Genomic DNA, 21360 nt, shown 5'->3' with positions numbered 1-21360 from the left:
TGTGTTCAGTATCACTTTAAACTCCTTAATTTCTGCTTGAACATTCGACTGTTGTGTCAGATTGAGTGTGAATAAGAATATGAATATCTAAGACTTTCATGAAGCCAAACCACTGAAGAATACATATTATTTCTATTAATCATTTTGAAACTGAAACATCCAGACATTTTATTGTGGTTTTGTTTTCTGTAGCTTCTTTCATAGAAAAACCTCAAGCAAAAACAACCACATTCTGGCACGTTCAGTATTGAAGCCTTAATATAAAGGAAAATTTAAGACCACAAAGTGTAACTTTACAAAAAAAAAATTACATTTAAATTTTAAACAATTAAAATGTAATTGTTTAGTGGTTCATCCCCCCAGAATGCATACTACTGTAGTAAATTTAGCATGTGGCAATAATGAACACTGATCAACTCTAAATGGCAGGACAGTTGAATAAAGTGTGAGCGTATATTAAAAATAAATAAAATCAATAAATAAGAGACTATATAATATTGACTGATTTATTTTAATAAATAGCATGTACAAAAAGCCTAATACTAAAAGTTTGGGGTTTGGGTTTGGTTGGACCTTCAACAAGCAGATGTTCTTTTATTAAGGAAAACTTTTTGGCAAAAAATGTTAAATTCAAATGAATAGAATAAATAATAACCAGAATTACATCGATTTATTAAAATGTTGCAGTGTTTTGTCCATTTAATCTATTTATTCTTTTATCTGCAGTAAGTGTTTCTTCTTGGTCAGTTCTTTGCAATGAACACTGGGCACAAGGCAGGAACACACCATGGATGGGATGCAGGACCATTGCAGGTCACCAGGCATATGTTTTTGAGAACCTGATAGGAATCCAACACACACAGCTTGAACACAAGTACATGCACACATACAGTAACACAAACTCAGGATTTAACTGGGTGCCCTGGTATTGTGATAAAACCATGCTACTGTTTTGCTCAGCCTGTAGCTTTGTAAGCTATCAAAGATACAGAGACAGGATTGCTGCATGTGACCAGAACGGTCGTATTTTTTTATTGAACTTTTTGCGCAGGAACGACGCATCAACCAACTCACTAACTCCCCCACTTCTTAAAGGGGAAATGCCAAATATGTATGTGTGTTTGTCGGTTATATGTGAATTATGCATCAGTGATCTGTGGGTTGTTTGTATCTGCCACCACAAGCCATTGTTTTAACAGCGTCGTTTGATTAGCGATTAAAGACAATTCCTTATCAGCACTGATGACCTGTTTTGCAATTCACAGGTACATACAAAATAAAAATAAAAGATGACAGAACACCCAGGACTCAGTACGCTTAAATAGTGCTACTGTATTACACATGGCCATGTGGTGAGTTAATATCAAGAACACGAAGAGTATCAGCCGGCTAAAAACTCTCACTGCTTATGAAATCATGGAGTCTTCCTCCTCCAGCCTTTGAGCATCTTCCGAAGCTTTTTCACGCTGTAGGACACCGTTTTCACGAGGCCTTTCCAAAAAAGTCAAACATTATAATAGATTAGATTCATAACCTAGGTCCAAAAAACAAATGATTAAATCTTATGACCGATTAAGAAGCACACCTGCTGTAGCAATTCCTTTGGCACTTTGTGTTATGCTGGAAGTTTTCACAATTGTGGAGATTCCTATAAAGAGAAATGCATGAGGTTATACACACAATGTCATAACACATACTTATTTATTTCTGCCCTAAATAAGCTATTTCACATAACATCTGCTTACAAATAGTCCACAAGACAAAATAATAACTGAATTTCAGCAAACAAACCAGTACAAAAGTTTGCACAGGGTTGAGTCTTCATACCGTGTTCTCTGGATAATCGGCGATTTGTTTTGTGATAGTTGTTTACTGTGGTTCAGAAAAAAACCAGCTCCTGCACATTCTGTGCTTTTCTAGCATTGTTTGCATACTAATAATAATAATACTAATTTACACCAAACACCCTCCAGGCTCTTAAGGTATCGTGTTGCCTTTTTGAGCTTTAGAGAACTTTTGCAGCTTTTGTAATTGTTGTGTAAAAGTCCTCAGTGTGAAAAGATGCATCTGATTATCCCAATGTCACTGATGGTAATAGGGTCAGATATGTAGAAGATGTTTTAAATAAATAAATAAATAAATAAATAAATAAATAAATAAATAAAATACAGCTGCAAGAGCTGAAGACTGATCTGAGGCAGTTTAACGTCTCAGGACAAACAAGGGAAGATGATCACAAAACATAAAAACAGTGGTTGTTCATAAGGGTAACAATGCACAGTATGAAGAGATCAACAGATATGAACTGGTTTGAACTGGTTCATTTGTGTAAATTCAGTTCTTATTTTGTCCTGTGGACTATATGTAAACTATGTCATGTGAAATAGTTTTGTTGATTCGGCAAAGCGTATGGAAACGTATGACCTCGACTACATATTCGTTATTCATGCACTTGTTCTAATACCTTATCGTTTCCATAGTAACAACTCACTGACATGGACATGTCTAGAAGATGCTCCTAATCTAATTCACTTCATCTAAGTGAAGTTCAGAAGTTTTCAGTGCAGAAGAGTTTCCACCGGATTCTCAGTAAACATGACAGGCTGCATATTTTATTTTATTTTTGTCTACATAAATTTCAACAAAAAAAGAAAGATCAGAATACTGCGTTTGTTTACAAGGTTAATAGTTTTAGTGTTTTGAAAACCGTCAACTCAGACACTCCTACCATTCTCTTTCTAGACCGATGACAAAAAGGAAAGTAGGGTGAGGTTTCTGAAAAACGTTGCCTAATCTCACCAAACCGGCTTGGTTAGTTATGGACACGCAAAGCAGCTTGAGTTATTTTTTATTTCTTTATTTTATTAAAAAGTGTCTTTGCAGAAATAAACACAAATCTGTAAGACAAACAAGGTTAAAATTTAGGTGTAACGTCAAATTATTTAGCTGCACTGACAATTAAGGTGTGTGGGTGTGTTTTTCAGATCTGGTAAAAGCACAGGTGGCTGATGGTAAAACAAGCCGTGAGCTCATTAACTTTGACTCATGAGACATTTGAGTTTCTTTTGATTTATGCCGATGTAACACCCGCAAAGTGTAGAGACAGTCAAAACAACATCTGCTTTCTCACTCTCTTTATCCCTCTCTCTCTCTCTCTGTTAATCCCTCCATCCTGTCAGTGCTGTCAATGTCCCAGGAAAAGCAAGATATCAGTGGTAGACACTGTAGTTTGGCATGTTTATCATTTTCAGCAATCCATCATTCATGGCTCCCTCAATCCTCCCTCTTCAGTGCCTGGTAGCTCTGCCCTTCTTTCACCAAGTAAACAAAGCTGTGTGTTGAGTGAATGAAGTGTCCAACATTCCTTTTTTGTTTGTTCGTGCACTTCAAGTAACTAGATGATGCATTTATTCACACTCCTGTCATTATTTATGTAACGACGCACCTTGTATTTTAAACCACTAGCCATCTCCGCTACTGAGCTGAAAGTCCATTGTAAGTCTCAGTTACCTTGCTGTACAAGCAGACCACAGTCTGGGTCATGAGCGAGCTGCAGCAGGATCTCCTCCACGTCACGGTTCTTCCCCGGAGGATCCACCAGCCGTGTGATCTGCTGCTGTAGCGTGCGAGGTAGAGCCATTAGCTGGGTAAACTGGCCTTCTGGACTCTTATCCACCTACCGGGAAACAAGTTCACAGATCATATACGTTTACACGTTTTCAGAAATCTATAGACATCAACAATTTCTGACATAACCGTGGTTTAAAAACCTTTAAACCCTTACAATCTTTGATTCAAATTTTATACTTACGAGGCCAGTCTGCCTGTATTTTTACAAATATAAAAGCATGATTGTGCGTCGCATCTTCATCTCATTACAGCTGTGTTTTCACAGAAAGGTCTAGGACAGCTTCCATGCTCTGGCACGAACCTACTGACTATTCAGCATTCTGTCTTGCTGCAATTATCCATCTTTATAATGGACCATCAATATAAGCTTCTGGCAATATAGTCCTGGGCAAGTTTAAACAGCTCTAATGTGCTTAATATCAGGATATTTCACTTGGCAAAGAGCTTGGAAGAGTCGATAGCATACAACACCAAAATGAAGTCTTCTGATGTCAAGGCAGAGACATAACGTAATGATGGGACTGTCTAAACAAGTCTTTGTCTTATTACTTTTGAAAGTAGACTAGTCATCCTAGTCATGTGTCCTTCACTGAGACTGACAGGTACACAGGCCACGTCTCCTTCACTTACACTGGCAAGTACACAAGCCACGCCTTCTTACGGGAGACAGAAGCATGAAAGCTATGTCACCTTCACAGAACGAGACAGACACACAGGCCACACCTCCTTTCACAGAGACAGACACACAGGCCACACCTCGTTCACAGTGACTGACAGACAAAGGCCACACCTTCACACTGACTGACAGACACACATAGGCCACACCTCCTTCACAGTGACTGACAGACATAGGCCACACCTTCACAGTGACTGACAGACACACATAGGCCACACCTCCTTCACAGTGACTGACAGACATAGGCCACACCTTCTCAGTGACTGACAGACACACATAGGCCACACCTCCTTCACAGAGTCTGAAAGGTCTCAGTAAAATATTGTGCCTACTATTACCTTAAGATTGATCTTGATCACCACCTAATGGACAAAAACTTTGATAGCCGAACTCCAGCCTCACCTCCAGCTTCCCCTGCTGTGGCTTATAAACCACCTGTGGACATTCTTGGAGAATATTTTTATACAAGATCCGGAAGTGCTCCATGTTGTCCTTCACAATGTTGGAAACTTTGGATTTATCTTCACCAATCACCATCCTGAAATCCCCTAAAATACATTAGATAATCACAGGAGGAACTGGAGGTGTAAATAGACACGCTTCCTTAAAGCTAAAATTAAAGCATATCAACTTGCATCCTGTCTGCATTTTGGAACATGTTTTTAAATCATTTGCTGTTATAATGAATGCGATTTCTTTAGATGGTTCCTGAAAACAGTGTAAGCTACCTTTAAAAAAAAAATCTTCCAAATGTTCCATTAAGCTTTTGGACAGTAAAACCTGTTGTTAGTTCTGCATTTTAGTTCAGAAAATAAACAAAACTGGTTGAAACATTAACGAACTAGAATGTATGGGTCATTAAAAAAATTCTCTCCAAAATTCTCACAGAGTGAAAAAAAAAACGCAACAGCACATCTTATCCTAAAGACATAAAATAATGCAATAATGAACCTTGAAATTTAATGAGGAATAAATCTGAATGCAATGCGAGTGTGTGAATAAAAAAAATCTATACATATGATTTTCATAAGTAGTAGTCTTTTTTTGGAGTAAGTAGATTAAAAGGGTTATTTCTGTCACCGGAGTACGAGAGTCCAGCGATGCTGAGGAAAAGCTCTTCCTCTGAGAAACTCTCTGGAAGCATGAGGAAGGAGGCAATCACTGCACTCTTCAGATTGGCCACCAAAGCCGCTCGCAGCTTCGGGCTCTCCTTCTGCAACAGAATCCGCACCTGAGAAAAACAAAGTACAGTGTATAAGACCGAATATACGTACATGTCCTATGAAGAAATGTTAAACAAATGCTATACAAATAATAAGGCATGAGATCCGTGCTGACAACCCCCCCCCCCCGCATGCTCTTAATACTTGGCTGAGCATCATTACATCAAAATGTTTAAACCTTTCAAATAGATTTAACGTTGCACTATTTTATTTTAAAACAGCTTGATCGAGAAACCTGCCTTCCGTTTTCGTACCAAACTGATTCATTTTCCCCCAGCAAGGATTTCAATCCTATCAAACCAGACAATGAAATAAACGATGAACTCCGTACAGGTTTGTGCAGTCTGCCTGCTATATACACGGTTTTCCAGTGAAACAGGTCATCCATCAGGGCGTCCGTGCTGATGACACCATACTTGATCAGCTGCAAAGAAACATTTAAACACGTTTACAGCATCACTTACAGATTGTATTACTGCTCAACACCTGAAATGTACAGAACACAAAACACAATTAAAAAAAAAATCCCTGATGATCATGATGCCAGTCCTCACCTCAAACACACCTGTGTTAATCTTCTGTGCTGTTTTGGGTGATACTGAGGGACAAACATACCAACCTCATCAAGATTTCTGATCAAAACAAGCAAATTAAAAGGTTTTAAATGACTTACTAACCCTTTCCTCCGAGGGTATTAGGGTGTTGTAGTACACTCTGGCTCCATAGTCATTCTGAATGCTGCTGATGTATTTTGGACCCAGATATTTCAGAACAGAGTAGTGTTTTCTGTTGTCTTTTAAGTTCATGCTGTGCCACTTGATGGGGTCATCCACAGCAAACACAAAGTCCAGCATGTTATTCTGTACACAAAAACAACCACTTTAACCAATGTGCTGCACTTATAATCTTATATTATGGGATGTAACTAAACTATATATACACACTTTATAAATCTTACCCGCATCTGACCTTGACTGGCCCCAGACTGTTTAAACACTCCAGATCCATAGGCAAAAGCTAAGCTAATGTCTTGTGGAAACTGAGACAGAATCCTACGATAAAACACACCCGTGTTTTGTAAAGACGTGAGAGCCATATTAAATATATAACTACTTCTCCATGTTCCTTTTACAACCTTCAAATGAATTCAAGCTCATTGATTTAAGCTCATAGTAAAGTGCAATTTACACTTTAGCATGCAGCTAACCGCATAGTTAAGATACTGCATGCGAGTTAGCTGTGGTTCAATCCCAAACGCCTTTCTGCACTACATCTAGTGCACTACATCCAGTGCACTACATCTAGTGCACTACATCTAGCGCACTACCTAAGCGGTTTCTAACAATTCATAAATTAACATTTACATACAACTGCCTTTATTATATATGTGTCATGTCTTATCAATGCCTTAACATACTTGGCAATAAAGATCATTCTGATTCTGATTCATCTAGTAGAATACATTCATTAGAAACAAAAATGTAATAAAGCCTCTCAAAATCAGTAGGTTGAAATATTTTTGGATTCGTCCTGTTCTTCTTTTGGAGTTTAATGTCCGACATATGGCACATTCCTGCCACCTATTGGTCTGGAGTCTGTAATGCTTTTGAAGTGGTTAAGATAGATAGATAGATAGATAGATAGATAGATAGATAGATAGATAGATAGATAGATAGATAGATAGATAGATAGATAGATAGATAGATAGATAGATAGATAGATAGATAGATCTTTATTGTCATTGCATAGTACTGGCACACACACACACACACACACACACACACACACACACACACACACACACACACACACACACACACACACACAGATAGATAGATAGATAGATAGATAGATAGATAGATAGATAGATAGATAGATAGATAGATAGATAGATAGATAGATAGATAGATAGATAGATATTTCAATCACAAATCACAGTATAATAGAACATTATTGAGAGTTTTGCTTAGATACTTTTACTACAATTTCCAGACTGGATTTTTATATTGTTATACAGAGAATGATTCCGACATGTAGGCCTACACCCAAAGCAAGCTATAAGTGTCTTCTCCTCAGTTAACATTTCTTCTTTCAATACCTGATTCCCCTTTCTACTTCATGCCACTTGTATTTTATAGCCATACTAATGAAATCCTTAACTTCTGTTTTCTAAATGAGATATTTGTCTATGTATGTGTTATATATTTCAGAGACTCGGATGGTCTACCACTTTGTTTCTATTCACCCAGACATGTGCTGAAACCCAAAGAAAGAAAATCTCTATACCTAGATTTTCCAACAACAAAACAAAGTATTTTATGCTAAATATCTTGTCTGGAAGATCTCCCACTTAGTAGGCATGATGATAGCGCAGAAAATGAGTCTGAGCAGATCACCATTCTCAAAAGGTCAAGTGTCCTCCACATCAAATAACTAACAAAATTGCTCTCACCTCTGGTGAGAATACTCCTACTTGACTATATCTGTTTTTATAACATTTTTATGTGAAAATGTGGAATATACACAGCTGTTGCATCTCCATTAGTCCCAGGACCTTTACAAACCATCAGTAAAATTAAAACTGTACTATTCCAGTAATATTTCTGCTCTGGATATTGTTTAAAGCACTACTAATTATTTCTTGTCATTTTAGATCCACTAGAGCCACTAAAAATAACCAAAGGGAAAATAAATGACACAACCACAGTAGCTGTCATATCTATATTTAACAATCCCAAAGACTCAAACCTTCAAGAAGGGTAGGAAGGGGAGAAGAACTGAGTGTCCTGCAACATATATATAATAATATCTGACAGTGTATCAGATCAATTTTCAAGGTGGACAATATATCCTTTACATACATACTTTACATACAGCATATTTCTTATGTCCACTTCTGTTTTTGTGCATGGTTCTCGCACGAGACTATGCTGAAAGTAGAGTATCTATCTATGTATCTGTCTGTCTGTCAATATGTTTGTCTGTCTGTCTGTCTGTCTGTCTGTCTGTCTGTCTGTCTGTCTGTCTGTCTGTCTGTCTGTCTGTCTGTCTGTGACTGGTAATGCTGGTGTGTAATGTGCAGTAAGTCAGTTTTGCCACTAGAGGTACACTGTTGTACCAAAAAGGTTTTTGATGCAGCAGTACAAAACTATCATTTTATGAACTCATGCTGTGGCTAATTCCTGTGGAGAATGTGTTTGTTTTGCGTTTAAATATAGCAATGAACATACATAATTATAAAGAAATTATCCATTGGCTAAGCAATGACTACTATCATAGTAGAATACAATATTGCTCATATTATACAACCTTTAGTGCTGGTGCACTCATTTATTTGGTTAAGTACACGTATAATTCCACTTTATTGTTCACAACCATTACTATCATTGTTCACGATAAATATGTGATATATCATCAGCAGACATCATACAATTTAACCTTTGTATTAAAATATGAAAGCTCATCAGTTGAACTTGAAAATAAAGGGGCAGACTTTTAATGGCTATGATCATTATGAGCTAGCTAGTTAGCTGTCAAAGTGTCTTAGCGATTTATTTCTGCTAGCAGAGCATAAAAAACAGACATGCTGCATTACATCCAAAATTGTCACTTGATCTATATTAATTTCTTGTTTAAAGATAGATAGATAGATAGATAGATAGATAGATAGATAGATAGATAGATAGATAGATAGATAGATAGATAGATAGATAGATAGATAGATAGATAGATAGATAGATAGATAGATAGATAGATAGATAGATAGATAGATAGATAGATAGAGCATAGGTTTTAGCCCTTTAATTTAATATCATACCAGCCATCAACATGGTAAAAAAATAATTAGTAGTTATCTAATTCTTGTATATAAATATAATGCTTTCCACCATATTTTTTTTAAGGACGTGTAATTCATGAATGCAGATTAGACACTCTATCTTCATGTGGCATCCTTATCCTCCAGTTCACTAATGCACATTGTATCCTGATTGATATTTTAGCCTTTTAGATCGAAGCTCTCCATGGTGATGAGTGCACATGAGTCTCTGAATGAATCTGAGTCTGTGCTCTCTTCATCTCCATCACGATGCGAATAGAGAGTGCTACTCCACTACGGAGGCTGTTGCCATGGTGATACACCTCCTATTTGGAGTTTAAACTATCTTCTGAGAACAGAGCTCCTTAACTGCAACACATTTCACACCACCAGCCTGCAGTCATAAAACTGTCAGTATTGCACTGCTAAAACAGAGAGGTTATGTGTTAAATATAATGTTGCTGGACAGAAGATATGCATGTATATAAACTGTATGTACAAAAATGGAAGTCATGCAGCATTTGGAGGGTAGGGTGGTTTGTTTGCCTCCTGTTTGCTTTAAAGAGTTTAAAAAAAAAATAATTACTAATTACTGCTGTGCTTATTGCTGCTATACCACTCAGTATACTACACTGCTCAGCCCAGGTTCTGTCTATTTATTGTTTTGTTCTGCACATATTGTACTGTTTATTTATTGTACTCGTCTCACACTACTGTGTATTTGTACATTAAGTACTCTTGCATATAATGTGTTACGTACTGCACCATGGTGCTGGAGAGCAGGCATTTTGGGCTAGTGTACAGTATATGCTCTATATGTAAGCTCTATAGAGGAATGACAATAAAAACTTACTTGACTTAACATGACTTCACCTAATTAATTCTACACTTTTATAATCTTGCTCAAATGAGGAGATATGAAGGTATATGTAAGATTAGCTATACTAAGTGGCACAGTGGTAAGCAGCATTGCTGCATTCAATATCGAATTACGTGGATTACTTTGTTTACATGGGTTTCCCAAAGCACATCATTCTAAAATATCTTATAATAAATTGTATAACACAGAGGATGATTATACTGGTATAATAAAACATTGGACCTTTTTGTTACTGTTTGTAAGCTTTTTCTTCTATAACATTTATTGTACTTTTTAAAAGCCACTTGTATAGTTTTCCAACACCACCCCTTGGCTACACTCCTTCCACCAGCTTCCTGAAGCTTCCTGCATAAGATTTATCAGAATTACCACACCTGCACTGCACCAGTCTCTCACCATCTCTCAGGGTACAATGAATGCATGCATCAAGAATCGTCTCTGTTCTGGAATCTAGAACTTCCTTTCGATTTCTGAACAATTGAGTCAGTAACTGGCTGTCTTCAAATGGCATTGAAAGACTTAATTCTTTATGGAGTACTTAATTTAGCATTTAAAATGTAAATTTAGCTTAAATTTAGCATTTGCTGTTATAATTAAAATTGATAAGGATGAAGTGGAGGTGCAGTATGTGAAAGAATGAAATACAATATGTTATTGGCATTTGCACAATTTTAATTCGTGGCCTAATGGTTAGAGAGACTGACTCCTAATCTTAAGGTTGTGGGTTCGAGTCTCAGGCCGGCCACGACTGAGGTGCCCTTGAGCAAGGCACCGAACCCCCCCAACTGCTCCCTGGGCGCCGCAGCATAAATGGCTGCCCACTGCTCCGGGTGTGTGTTCATGGTGTGTGTGTGTGTTCACTGCTGTGTGTGTGCACTTTGGATGGGTCAAATGCAGAGAACGGATTCTGAGTATGGGTCACCGTACTCAGAATATGTCACGTCACTTCACTTTAAAACTAAAAAAGTTAAAAGTCTGTGTGCTTTTCTTACTGTATTGCCTCCCAACAGATGTTCTAGTCTGCAAGTATTCTTAGTCAGTGACCTAGCGAGCAGGTACTGCTGTATTTATGGATCGTTGCTCTGGATTAGGGCATCTGCAAAATGTCATTAACATAAATGTAAATGTACTCATATTGTACAAATAGTACAAATATTGGTTATTCTCCACAATTCAAGATATAATGATTATAGATAGTTCATTCATTCACTCACTCATTTTCTACCGCTTATCTGAGCTACCCGGGTCACGGGGAGCCTGTGCCTATCTCAGGCGTCATTGGGCATTAATGCAGGATACACCCTGGATGGAGTGCCAACCCATTGCAGGGCACACACACTCTCATTCACTCACGCACTCACACACTACGACAATTTTCCAGAGATGCCAATCAACCTACCATGCATGTCTTTGGACCGAAGGAGGAAACCGGAGTACCCGGAGGAAACCCCTGAGGCACAGGGAGAAAATGCAAACTCCACACACACAAGGTGGAGGCGGGAATCGAACCCCCAACCCTGGAGGTGTGAGGCAAACGGGCTAACCACTAGGCCACCGTGCCCCATAAATAAAGTTTTACTACTGTAGGTAATTAGAAAAATGGCAGACAATCAAGCAAGCTAGATTAACTAGATATCATTTTCTTGTATTCTAGTGTTTTAGATAATTTTTTTTGAAAATGTTTCAGATTCTATCCATTATTTAGTCATGTGTTTACTCAGCATTAACAAGTTGTTTTATTTAAGTTGTTTAATTATTTTTTTGCTGTTGTGGAAGTGCCCAAATAAAACCAAATGACTCGAATCCAGCCTCTGGTTCCAGATTTTTTGTGGGGTTCCAACAAATAAAGTCTGCCTATAGTTTGGAATGTCTGCCTTTAACTGTTACTGTGTTTGAAAAACAGTTGTTTTTATTTGTTTGGTGGTTTCGTCCAACCCTGTGGTCATATATTTGTTGTCAGTAATCTTTGCTTCTGGTACTGAGAAACCCAATAACCCATTGTTGGCTTAAAACTCAGATTGTTTTGCCAAGCAAGAAAGAACATCAGGGCAGAACAAGTGTGTTTTTATGTCAGATAGGGCTATTCAAATGATGAAGATGGCGTGTTAGTTGAGATATTGTGCTGCATTTCTGCATTATGAAGGTAATAACCATGGAAATAATGATAATGCTTCTATGGATAAATGATATAAATTATGCATGTGTTTTGCCAATGTGTTCTGGTTCTGGGTTTTGTTACAATTATTAATGTGTGCGTATCCTCACTTTGTTTAAATCTAAATCAGTACCAGGTTTGTTTTCACATGCCTTGAGGAATGCACATTTAACACATACAAGCACACAACACGATAAGGATGAAGTGGAGGTGCAGTATATGAAAGAATGATATACAATATGTTATTGGCATTTGCACAATTATTCAGTACTATCTGGTCAAATGTAGTGCAGCGATTCATTACGTAATTAATCAACATAATTAAGATGAAATTAAACAGTTTACCACATCAGAGATGATCACTGATTATTGTGATAAATAATTTAAAGAAAATGCCTGCAGATATGGTTTAATTCTCAGATTAAGACATAATGACAGGGGAAATGTTCAGATATGAGAAAATAACCCTAGCGGTTAGCATCTTTGCATCACACTGCAGGGGTTAGGGGTTCAATTCCCACCTCCGCCCCAAAATTCGAGGGTCCAGAGACTTGTGTTGCAGACTGATTGGCATCTCTAAGTGGTCCGTAGTGTGTGAGTGAGTGTGTGTATGTGTGTGTGTGTGTGTGTGTGTGTGTGTGTGTGTGTGTGTGTGTGTGTGTGTGTGTGTGTGTGTGTGTGTGTGTGATTTTGTGAGTGGGTGTGTGAGTGAGTGCATGTGTGTGTGATAGACTGTGAATGGCACTCTATCCAGGGTGGAACAGGAAATAAATGGATGGATTAGTAAAACATGACACAAAGATATATTCAGACATATTCTTTATTCATTGTGTAATAACTCTGTAAGGAATAAATCACAATGGGATGTCATTGTTTCCAGTAATAAAATCCAGTAAAAAGTGTTTATTCCTTTCTACCACAGCAAGTTGTCCAGAACTCAAATTTCTATATTTGTTAAAAAAAAAATAAAAATAAAAAACCACACAAAAAAAACGCCCACATTTTTTAAAAATCTTATATATAATGTTTAGGAACATTTAAGAAACAAACTAGTTACTGTAGCACTGATACTATAAGAGCTATTAAAAAAGCTGTTTCTTCACTAGCCTTTCTTTTTTCCACTTCTCTGTCTTTAAGGTGATAAGATAAAGCTTGTGGCAAAGCACAATATCCTTAAGACTTTCCTGATGTACTGGTTGTTACAAAGCACTGACACTGCTGCCTTAGAGGTATGTGGTAGGCTCAGCGGTTAAGGTGTTGGACTGCTGAGTAGAAGGTTGTGAGCTTGAATCCCAGAACCACCAAGCTTCCACCACTGGACCCTTGAGCAAGGCCCTTAACCCTCCATTGCTCAGTTGTATAATTGGGATAAATGTAAGTTGCTCTGGATAAGGGCACCTGCTAAATATCATAAACATAAATGAGGCTCCTTCTACAAATGACAAATTAATGTCTCCTTAACAAAAGCTTCATATTGTCCTCAACAAATGTACAATTTTCTTTGCTAAATAAAGATTAGAATTAGAATGATTAGAATTTTTGATCTGACCTACATTAGATCTACTTCTGATCTACTGATACAAGAAAACAACAGATTGCTGGCAGCGTATCAAACACAAGCATAACAGAGTTCTGTACATCATGTTCTGTTTGTGGTCAATGGCAAATCTAATACAGTGTAATTTACATTGTACAGACATTTATATTTCTAGAAGATAATTATGCCAAATCGGAAAGAAATGCTGATATTCCTAATAGCTTTCATATTCCCAGTGTTTCCAGCATTAGTGTGCCTATGTCTTTACATTGTCTGATATAAGATCTAACAGCTACAGCTGTAAAAGCTAAATCATTATCTTTGGTTATTAGCTAGCTTCCACATACTGCATCTGTATTTCCCAGTTGCCTAGCAACAGTATTCACATATGTTTAACCAGTTGAACAGCGAGTGTATGGTTTGTGCAGCTTCCTTTGATCAGATTACAAATTCAGTTTGCACACATCAACCCATAGCATTGTGCTTTTGGTAGAATGGGGTCTACCAAAGTGATGTTCAACCAGAATAATTTTGATGCATTCTTTCAAACACTGAGCTTCTTCATATCAGTTGAATATATTTGCATGTCAATAGGTTACGAGCAAAGGGGAGACCTATCCAGTATTGGTCTACTGTTATTAATACAGTAAGATTCCTCTGGGGTTTTGAGATACTACAGTATAGAAAAGAAACTATAGAGAGATATCATTTTGGTTTTATTTCCTAAATGCTATCGCAGTGTACTCCAACTTGAGTGCACAATAACCTAGATGAAGACTAGATATGTGGACAGTTCATCACCTGACCTGCATAGATAATCATTAAACACTTGCTTCTTGGATGAATGTCATTGTCTTATGGAGACATGATGTAAGCACAGAAGGCCATCACACTAAGTAGATTGAATAGAACACTTGCTGAGCTCCTCAAGGCCCTTTATAATGCTGTGAGTAAGATTTACATCCTCATTAACTACTGCAACAACACCATTTTCTCTGCGTTTTGTCTTCATTTTTCAGTTCTGGATGAGATCCAGAGATTGAAATCATTTTTCTACACTTTAGTCTTGAGTTCCTTTTAAGTTCTACATGCAGTTAAACCTCCATTAAAGGTTGTCCGTTATGGGATAGTGAGCTGAGAACACAGACTACTGCCAAGCTTGTTTCAATTCTTTGGAAAAAAAAAAACCTACATAAATAAAAACAGCTTAGAAACAGCTTACTTCACACTGGAGTGAATATTTGTACAGGCTGTACTTTGCACTTTACCAAAACATCACAAACGCTGATTAAATATATCTGAATGTATAACTCTGTTTCCATTTTATTGTATTTTCAATACCATTTCTTCAGTAGATCATCCTGCATAGTTTTACTTTTTACAACTGAACAAAGAATTCATACATTATCAGGAGATACGGTTGAGGATTACATTGCAGTCTTAATGTAAACTGTCTTAATGGTATATTGGAGATAACCTATAGTTTTTTAGTAATCTAGTTATTTCTTGTTGTCGTGAAAACAATTTTTTTATTTACCCTTTAGATATTTTTAACTAAACACTAATAGCTAGGACCTATTGCAAATCATATCCTAAGTTAGCTGTAGCACTGAGCCCGCAAAATATAAAACAAGAAAAAAACAAAAAACAAAGGAGCATCAAACTATTGTGGAAATTAGTCCATAAATATTATTGGTGAGAAGTGAAATAAATAATTAAATGAAACAAGTCTGGTCTTTAAGATGTTTTTATTTAAAGAGATGTTTACAGAGTAGTCAGGTACAGCTGAAAGGAACAGAGCTCATGCACTGAACTATTGTTCAGAGGTCTTACAAAAAATCAGTTCAAGTGCTGTCTTTGTAATAAAGGTCTATGGCTTCTACTGTGATTGTACTGTCATTTGTCACGTACACCAGAATGAGCTAACAGTTTCATTGATGTCTCCTGGATATCACCTCACACAGAAAATGGGTTCTGAACCATCAGATGCAGCAAAAAAAAAGAGCACAGGTTCATCAGTTCATATTCAGGTCACAAACTGACTCATCTGTACTAAAATATATGGTTACAAAATCAAATTAATTTTAAATACAAAATAAGAAATACAATAAGTGATACCTTTGACATAACAGAAACAAAAAGACTTTACAAAGACAATAAAATACAGATAGCACTATATATAGACTAAGGGATAAACACAGAACAGGGAATAAACAGTGACATGGGTGAAGACAGGACAAAAACCAAAACAAAGGGACATGATGGATGAAGCGTATTCAGTGGATATCATCTGTACTCTGTAGAGATTTACACTTAAAACTGCATCTGTTTTCTCATAAAGATTGTCCTGTGTTCTTTCCTATTCATAAACTACTCATACTAAACACTCTTTAGAAACACTTAATACTATTTGTCTTTATACTTCTGAACCTTTATACTGTGAATGATTCAGAATCCCTCTGTCCATTCCTCTGTCACTCAGACATTGTTACCTTTTGGATATCATTCCTCTCAGGGTTTCTTCCTATTTTTGCCTCATTGGGTTTTGCTAAAGCTGCATGGTGGCAATGTCTGTGCAAAGAAAACTGAATTGAATTGAAAACTCATACAAGACATATCTGAAAGCATTTGGATTGGATGCAGGTAGGTTCTTAGTACGTTTTACCATTTCCCATAAGCAGTACTGTACCTTTTCAGTGTCTGGGATAAGTCAAAAACTAATTGCCTATAGTTTAAAACCCAATGTTGGCTTAATTAATGCAGATGAATGGAAAAGGGATGCAAGCAAGGTTCAATCAATACTTGGCAGTATACAGAGACATCAGGTAGCAGTGTGAAAATGTCTATAAGTCTTAATTAAGCTTTGATACCTATATAGCTCTGGGTGGAAACATGAAACATTATTATTATTGACCTGGTTTGTTTTTTTATTATTCATTGCATTCACATCATGGTAGATTACATAAGTCCTGCTCTTTATTCTTTCACCAATGAGATTGCTGTTAAGTTTATGGCACACAGTATTTCAAAGGAATCTCTGCAGTGGCACAAATTTCAATTAACCTTTGGCCCTTGCTTCGAGATACTGTGATTCAGAATTGCATTACCATAATTTAGCTTAACCGTTGGCCATTTCTTTCTGTGATATTTCTTACAACATACTGTTATCAAAAACAATCTTTAATGGATTTAATTAGAAATTCTGTTTTTATGCAATTATAATAAACACAAATGACACACTTTTGTTTATTACACCAAAACCCCATGAGACATGTTTGAATGTGAAGACGCAACATGCTGTGCTATTTTTAATCCCACCATAAAATATTCAGGGCAGGATGAGCTTTGCATGTCAGCATGCCTACAACTGTGATAAGCAGCAGAGCCGAGCACACACCCCTAGCTCATCACGTGATTTTACGTTTAGCATGCTCCACTGAGGCCAACATCTTTCCAGTGATGCTGCAGAGATTTAAAGAGCAGCTTCAGCTGCCATTTTGCTTGTTGTCAGGTCTCATTATAACACCATCTGCGTCACTACTCCCTGGTCACACTGACGTGATCAGTGATCTACGAGAATCGGAGAGATATGATTTTAAAATATTGGAAAGAAAAAAGAGTGAGACCTCCTTTAGGTGTTATATAACAAGCATATTCTAAATGTGATCTATGCGAAGTGGATTTAGTACTTTAGTAGTGCAATAAGCTTATTTCTTCAGGCAATAAATGTACTTGTAGGCATCGGATATAATCAATATACATGTCTTGTATATAAAATCACATTTGAAGCTGCTTCCTTGCAAAGAATAGAGAACTGATTGCAGCACAGACATAAATAAAGTCAAGATATTTCAAAAGAGGGTCAGATCCTTGAATGGAAGTGAGTAAGGCAGGAATGTTGCTATGTCAACACTATTGTTTAAGGTCTGTGACCAAAAGAATATACAAGAGAGCCATCGCAGATAAAGCCCAAGAAGCAACCCAATATCAGAAAATAGCAAACACAGAGCTAAAGAACATGACATTTATTTCAGAATTAGAATCAGGTTTATTGGTATGTTTTGCACACACAACAAATTTGGTAATGTCTTTTGGTGACCCTCAAAACGTTCAGATATAAATAAAAACACTATACATTTGTCAACATTTCTGTATGCACATATTGATATTTCCACATTATATCATTACTTTCACCTCTGGGGTTTGGGTAATGCTTCCCACCTTCATGCTGTGTGAGAAGAGTTTACAAGAGCTCCCTTTGCTGCAGGAGTTTCCTCTGGGTACCCCGGTGTCCTCCCCAATCCAAAAAGATGCACTGTAGGCTGATTGAACTAAATTGTTCATAGTCTATGAGTGGGTGTGTGTACAATTGTGCCCAGTGATGAGTCCTCGACCTTGTGCACCAACTCCCCTGGGATAGATTTCATGTACACCATGACCCTGTGTAGGATAAGTGGTATAGAAATTAGATGAATAAATTAATTATTTTTTTGGGGGGGGTTGGAAATCATGATCACCTGAAAACAAATCAGATATGAGTGTTGGCCTCGATATAATCATTTGCCCATGGCCTCGATATAAACATTTGTATGCAGGTTCCATTTTAGGGGCATTAACATTAGATATACAGCCATTTAAAAATTAAAGTATTTTTCCCCTTAGGCATAACTTCTAATACGTTTATCTTTTTCAAAATTCATAAGGACAGAAGGATTTTATTTATAAATCAGATCTAATCCAGATATTAAAAGAGCAACATTATTCTTATACTGTTGTAGTTTTTTGTTTTGTTTTCCCTAAAGTTTTGAGTAATGATGGGAATAGAGGCTGGCTGCCTTGGAGGAATATTAAACTGCTTTCATTGCTTGTCTGCGAGTGAAGGAGTATTATTAAGAATTATGGTCCAGCATTAGCAATAGAAAGGACCATTTTTCATGTTGACCAAAACAGTATAAGAGGTCTTTAACGCAAAGTAAAATGACATGAGTTAAAAATACAATGTACAAATGTGTTTATTTTCTTGTAGTACATTTGTTAATCATTTTTCTAATATTATTCTTCACTAATAACTACTGACACATCACTAATTGTTACAAAACCTATTATCAATCTGGAACAGGTATAGAAAGCATTCTGTGAGAAACAAAGCCTATGAATTACTTAGAGTTAGCATTCAATTACGGGAATGTGTAAGAATTTTTCTACCCGATTAATTATTAATTGGTCTGCTCACAAGACTCATAATGAGCTGCCAATTTGTTCCCACTTTGTTACAGAGATTTATTGTAGTGCATCTGGATTGATCTGCTATATCACAGTAGTTTAAGTGCAATTTTGGATTTATAGAAAAATATAGACATATTTATTGAATCTGATGTCATTTTTTGATCAAATCCCATTGTCATTAGTTAAAGCTTCTTGTTTCAGTTCAAAATGCCAGAAATATCATAATATGTACTTATCTTCAGATGTGTCTTGTAGTGCAAGATTTTAAAACATCAAATGGCAAAATCCATTAAGAAATTCATGTTACCACAGAGATAGAAGAAAAGGTTTGGAACTTTTTTACGTATATCAACGTATGTGATCTTAATTTAAATTTTGCGTCTTTGTTTCTTACATTTCATGTCTATGCATTAAAGACAAAAAGAAGTGTGTAAGGAAGTTGTACATCCAGCTACATCACTAAGGATACGTGTAGCTGATACGATAACAGGATTGGATGACACCTTGTGTATTTGTCAAGTACGTAATGCCGTACAACAGAAACAACTGAAAAACTGACATTTAATACAGACGTTCTCTCTGTAATTTTCATTTTATTTTATTTGTTTTGATGTAGTGTGGTATTTGCCCACAGTACACAGTGAGTCATAAAGTTAATATCTTCTGGAAAGAGTAGATGAGTCAAAATGTTCAACATGAGAGTTAAATACAAAGATTGTTATTCATTAAGCCTTAAAATTAAATGTCTCAATTAGAAAGAGCTAAATTTGCTTTCATAAAGACTGACCAGTATCAAATCGTCTTGAGGAATGAGTATGAAAAATGAATATGTTTTTGTACCAGATAACCAACTAGTTTTCACAACTAACTATCTGGTCTCTAGAGAAAGAGAGAAATCCTATCATATGCTCTTAAAGTAAATGTCCACACTGTGGAATTTATCAACTTCTTCTGACCTTTTAGAAAGAACAAAGTCTGGCATTTCAGAAGATGTGATTAATGAGAGTTACCAAAATCTAAACACATGCCTGCAAATTTGATTTCTATGAGTGTGTGAGAGTAAAGAAAACAGACTGAAGGACACAAGTTAAATTCGTAGCAGCCATCTTTAAAGTGGAATATTTATGAACACATAGGATCTTCTAGGTGTGGCCTAGAAGTTGAGGCTATAATTGTTATATTGTAGTTAATTAAACTGTTTATGAAATTCACTTTTACATTTGAGCAGCTTTATCAAAATATATAAAGGAGATGAATGTCAGGAAAGGAATGTCAACATGTAAACTTCAACATTTTGTAGTCTATCACAGAGAACAGACTACTATACTACATATACTATGAATAGTATGATCAATGGTGTCAAAAACTGCACTAATGTCAAATAACACAAGAAAGTTGACACAACACTGATTAGAGGCCTGTAGCTGGTCATTTACCACTTTAACCTGTGCTTTTTCTGTTCTATGCTGAATGTTAATTCTATGTACTGTAGCTATGAACATAAGTGCTGTGCTGTAACCTCTATTAGGATCTAAGGGGGGTTTAATATTGGCCTTTAGATGGATAGCCAACAAGGGTTAGCTTAAGGTTAGTTTTATTTTTTTATCAGGGGTTTAAAAACTGATAGTTCAAAAGATTTATGTACACAGACTGACTATTTAGAAGAGTCTGTGTAAAACAAAACAAAACAAATTTATTTAGAAGAGGTTAGAAAAGGTTTAAAGATAGTTAAGGGATCAGATATACAGTAGTACACAAGTTGATGAGTTCCATGAGGAAATTAAAGAAATTGGTTCAGCCTAGGAGGAAACATGTTGATGGTGAGGAGGGACGTTCTAATCACTGTTATGGTTATATGTTTGCCTACATGTTTAGTTATAAAATTGCTTGGCTTTAAATTAAAAGCCTTAAATTTTTCTCTGATATTTTCACTTTAGTTATTTTACATATTGATAGTGTGCATGTTTCTGTGGTGGTCTTTTTCCTAATTACTACAATAATAAATAGGAATCTCAGGCTGTCTTCTATTAGAGTAGAGAGATACATTGATCTGGCAGCACTAAGAGCTTTTCTAGAGCTCTAGAGAGTCTCCATCCATACTGTCTGGGATACTACCAATTTCGATTGACAACATTTACATTCCAGTTTTCAAGTGAATTGAATTTCTTGTGTTCTTGTACTCATAAATGCAAACCACTTTCCAAACTTTCTAAATA

General features: G+C 36.4%; 1 protein-coding gene across 4 annotated transcripts; it reads right to left on the bottom strand.

The window, feature by feature from the left end:
- Positions 1–492: 492 nt before the first annotated feature.
- tamm41 (TAM41 mitochondrial translocator assembly and maintenance homolog) lies at positions 493–6978 on the bottom strand. 4 transcript variants are annotated; one of them, XM_027140805.2, is made up of 9 exons: positions 6488–6960; positions 6207–6389; positions 5861–5953; positions 5387–5537; positions 4709–4854; positions 3511–3676; positions 1586–1648; positions 1404–1491; positions 493–839 (listed from the first exon to the last, which is right to left on the bottom strand). In XM_027140805.2, the coding sequence occupies exons 1-8, from the start codon at positions 6623–6625 to the stop codon at positions 1415–1417; spliced, it is 1017 nt and encodes a 338-aa protein (XP_026996606.1). In that variant the 5' UTR covers positions 6626–6960; the 3' UTR covers positions 493–839; positions 1404–1414. The 4 variants fall into 4 exon arrangements, with proteins under 4 accessions (XP_026996606.1, XP_026996605.1, XP_026996608.1 ...); XM_027140804.2 differs by having other exon boundaries at positions 493–1491; positions 6488–6954; XM_027140807.2 differs by lacking the exon at positions 6488–6960 and adding an exon at positions 6084–6127 and having other exon boundaries at positions 493–1491; positions 6207–6349.
- Positions 6979–21360: the final 14382 nt, after the last annotated feature.

This window comes from Tachysurus fulvidraco, chromosome 2 (genome assembly GCF_022655615.1).
Source record: "Tachysurus fulvidraco isolate hzauxx_2018 chromosome 2, HZAU_PFXX_2.0, whole genome shotgun sequence".
Classification (NCBI taxonomy): domain Eukaryota; kingdom Metazoa; phylum Chordata; class Actinopteri; order Siluriformes; family Bagridae; genus Tachysurus; species Tachysurus fulvidraco.
Note: the sequence above shows the minus strand (reverse complement) of the source record. Positions and strands in the feature narration are given on the sequence as shown.

Excerpts from the sequence above, each read along its gene's own strand:
- tamm41 (XM_027140805.2), bottom strand. The coding sequence starts at position 6,625 with ATGGCTCTCACGTCTTTACAAAACACGGGTGTGTTTTATCGTAGGATT. Across the intron at positions 3,677-4,708 it reads CACAGCAGGGGAAGCTGGAG|GTGGATAAGAGTCCAGAAGG; the intron begins GTGAGGCTGGAG and ends GTTTCCCGGTAG. Across the intron at positions 1,492-1,585 it reads CAAAGGAATTGCTACAGCAG|GCCTCGTGAAAACGGTGTCC; the intron begins GTGTGCTTCTTA and ends TTTTTTGGAAAG.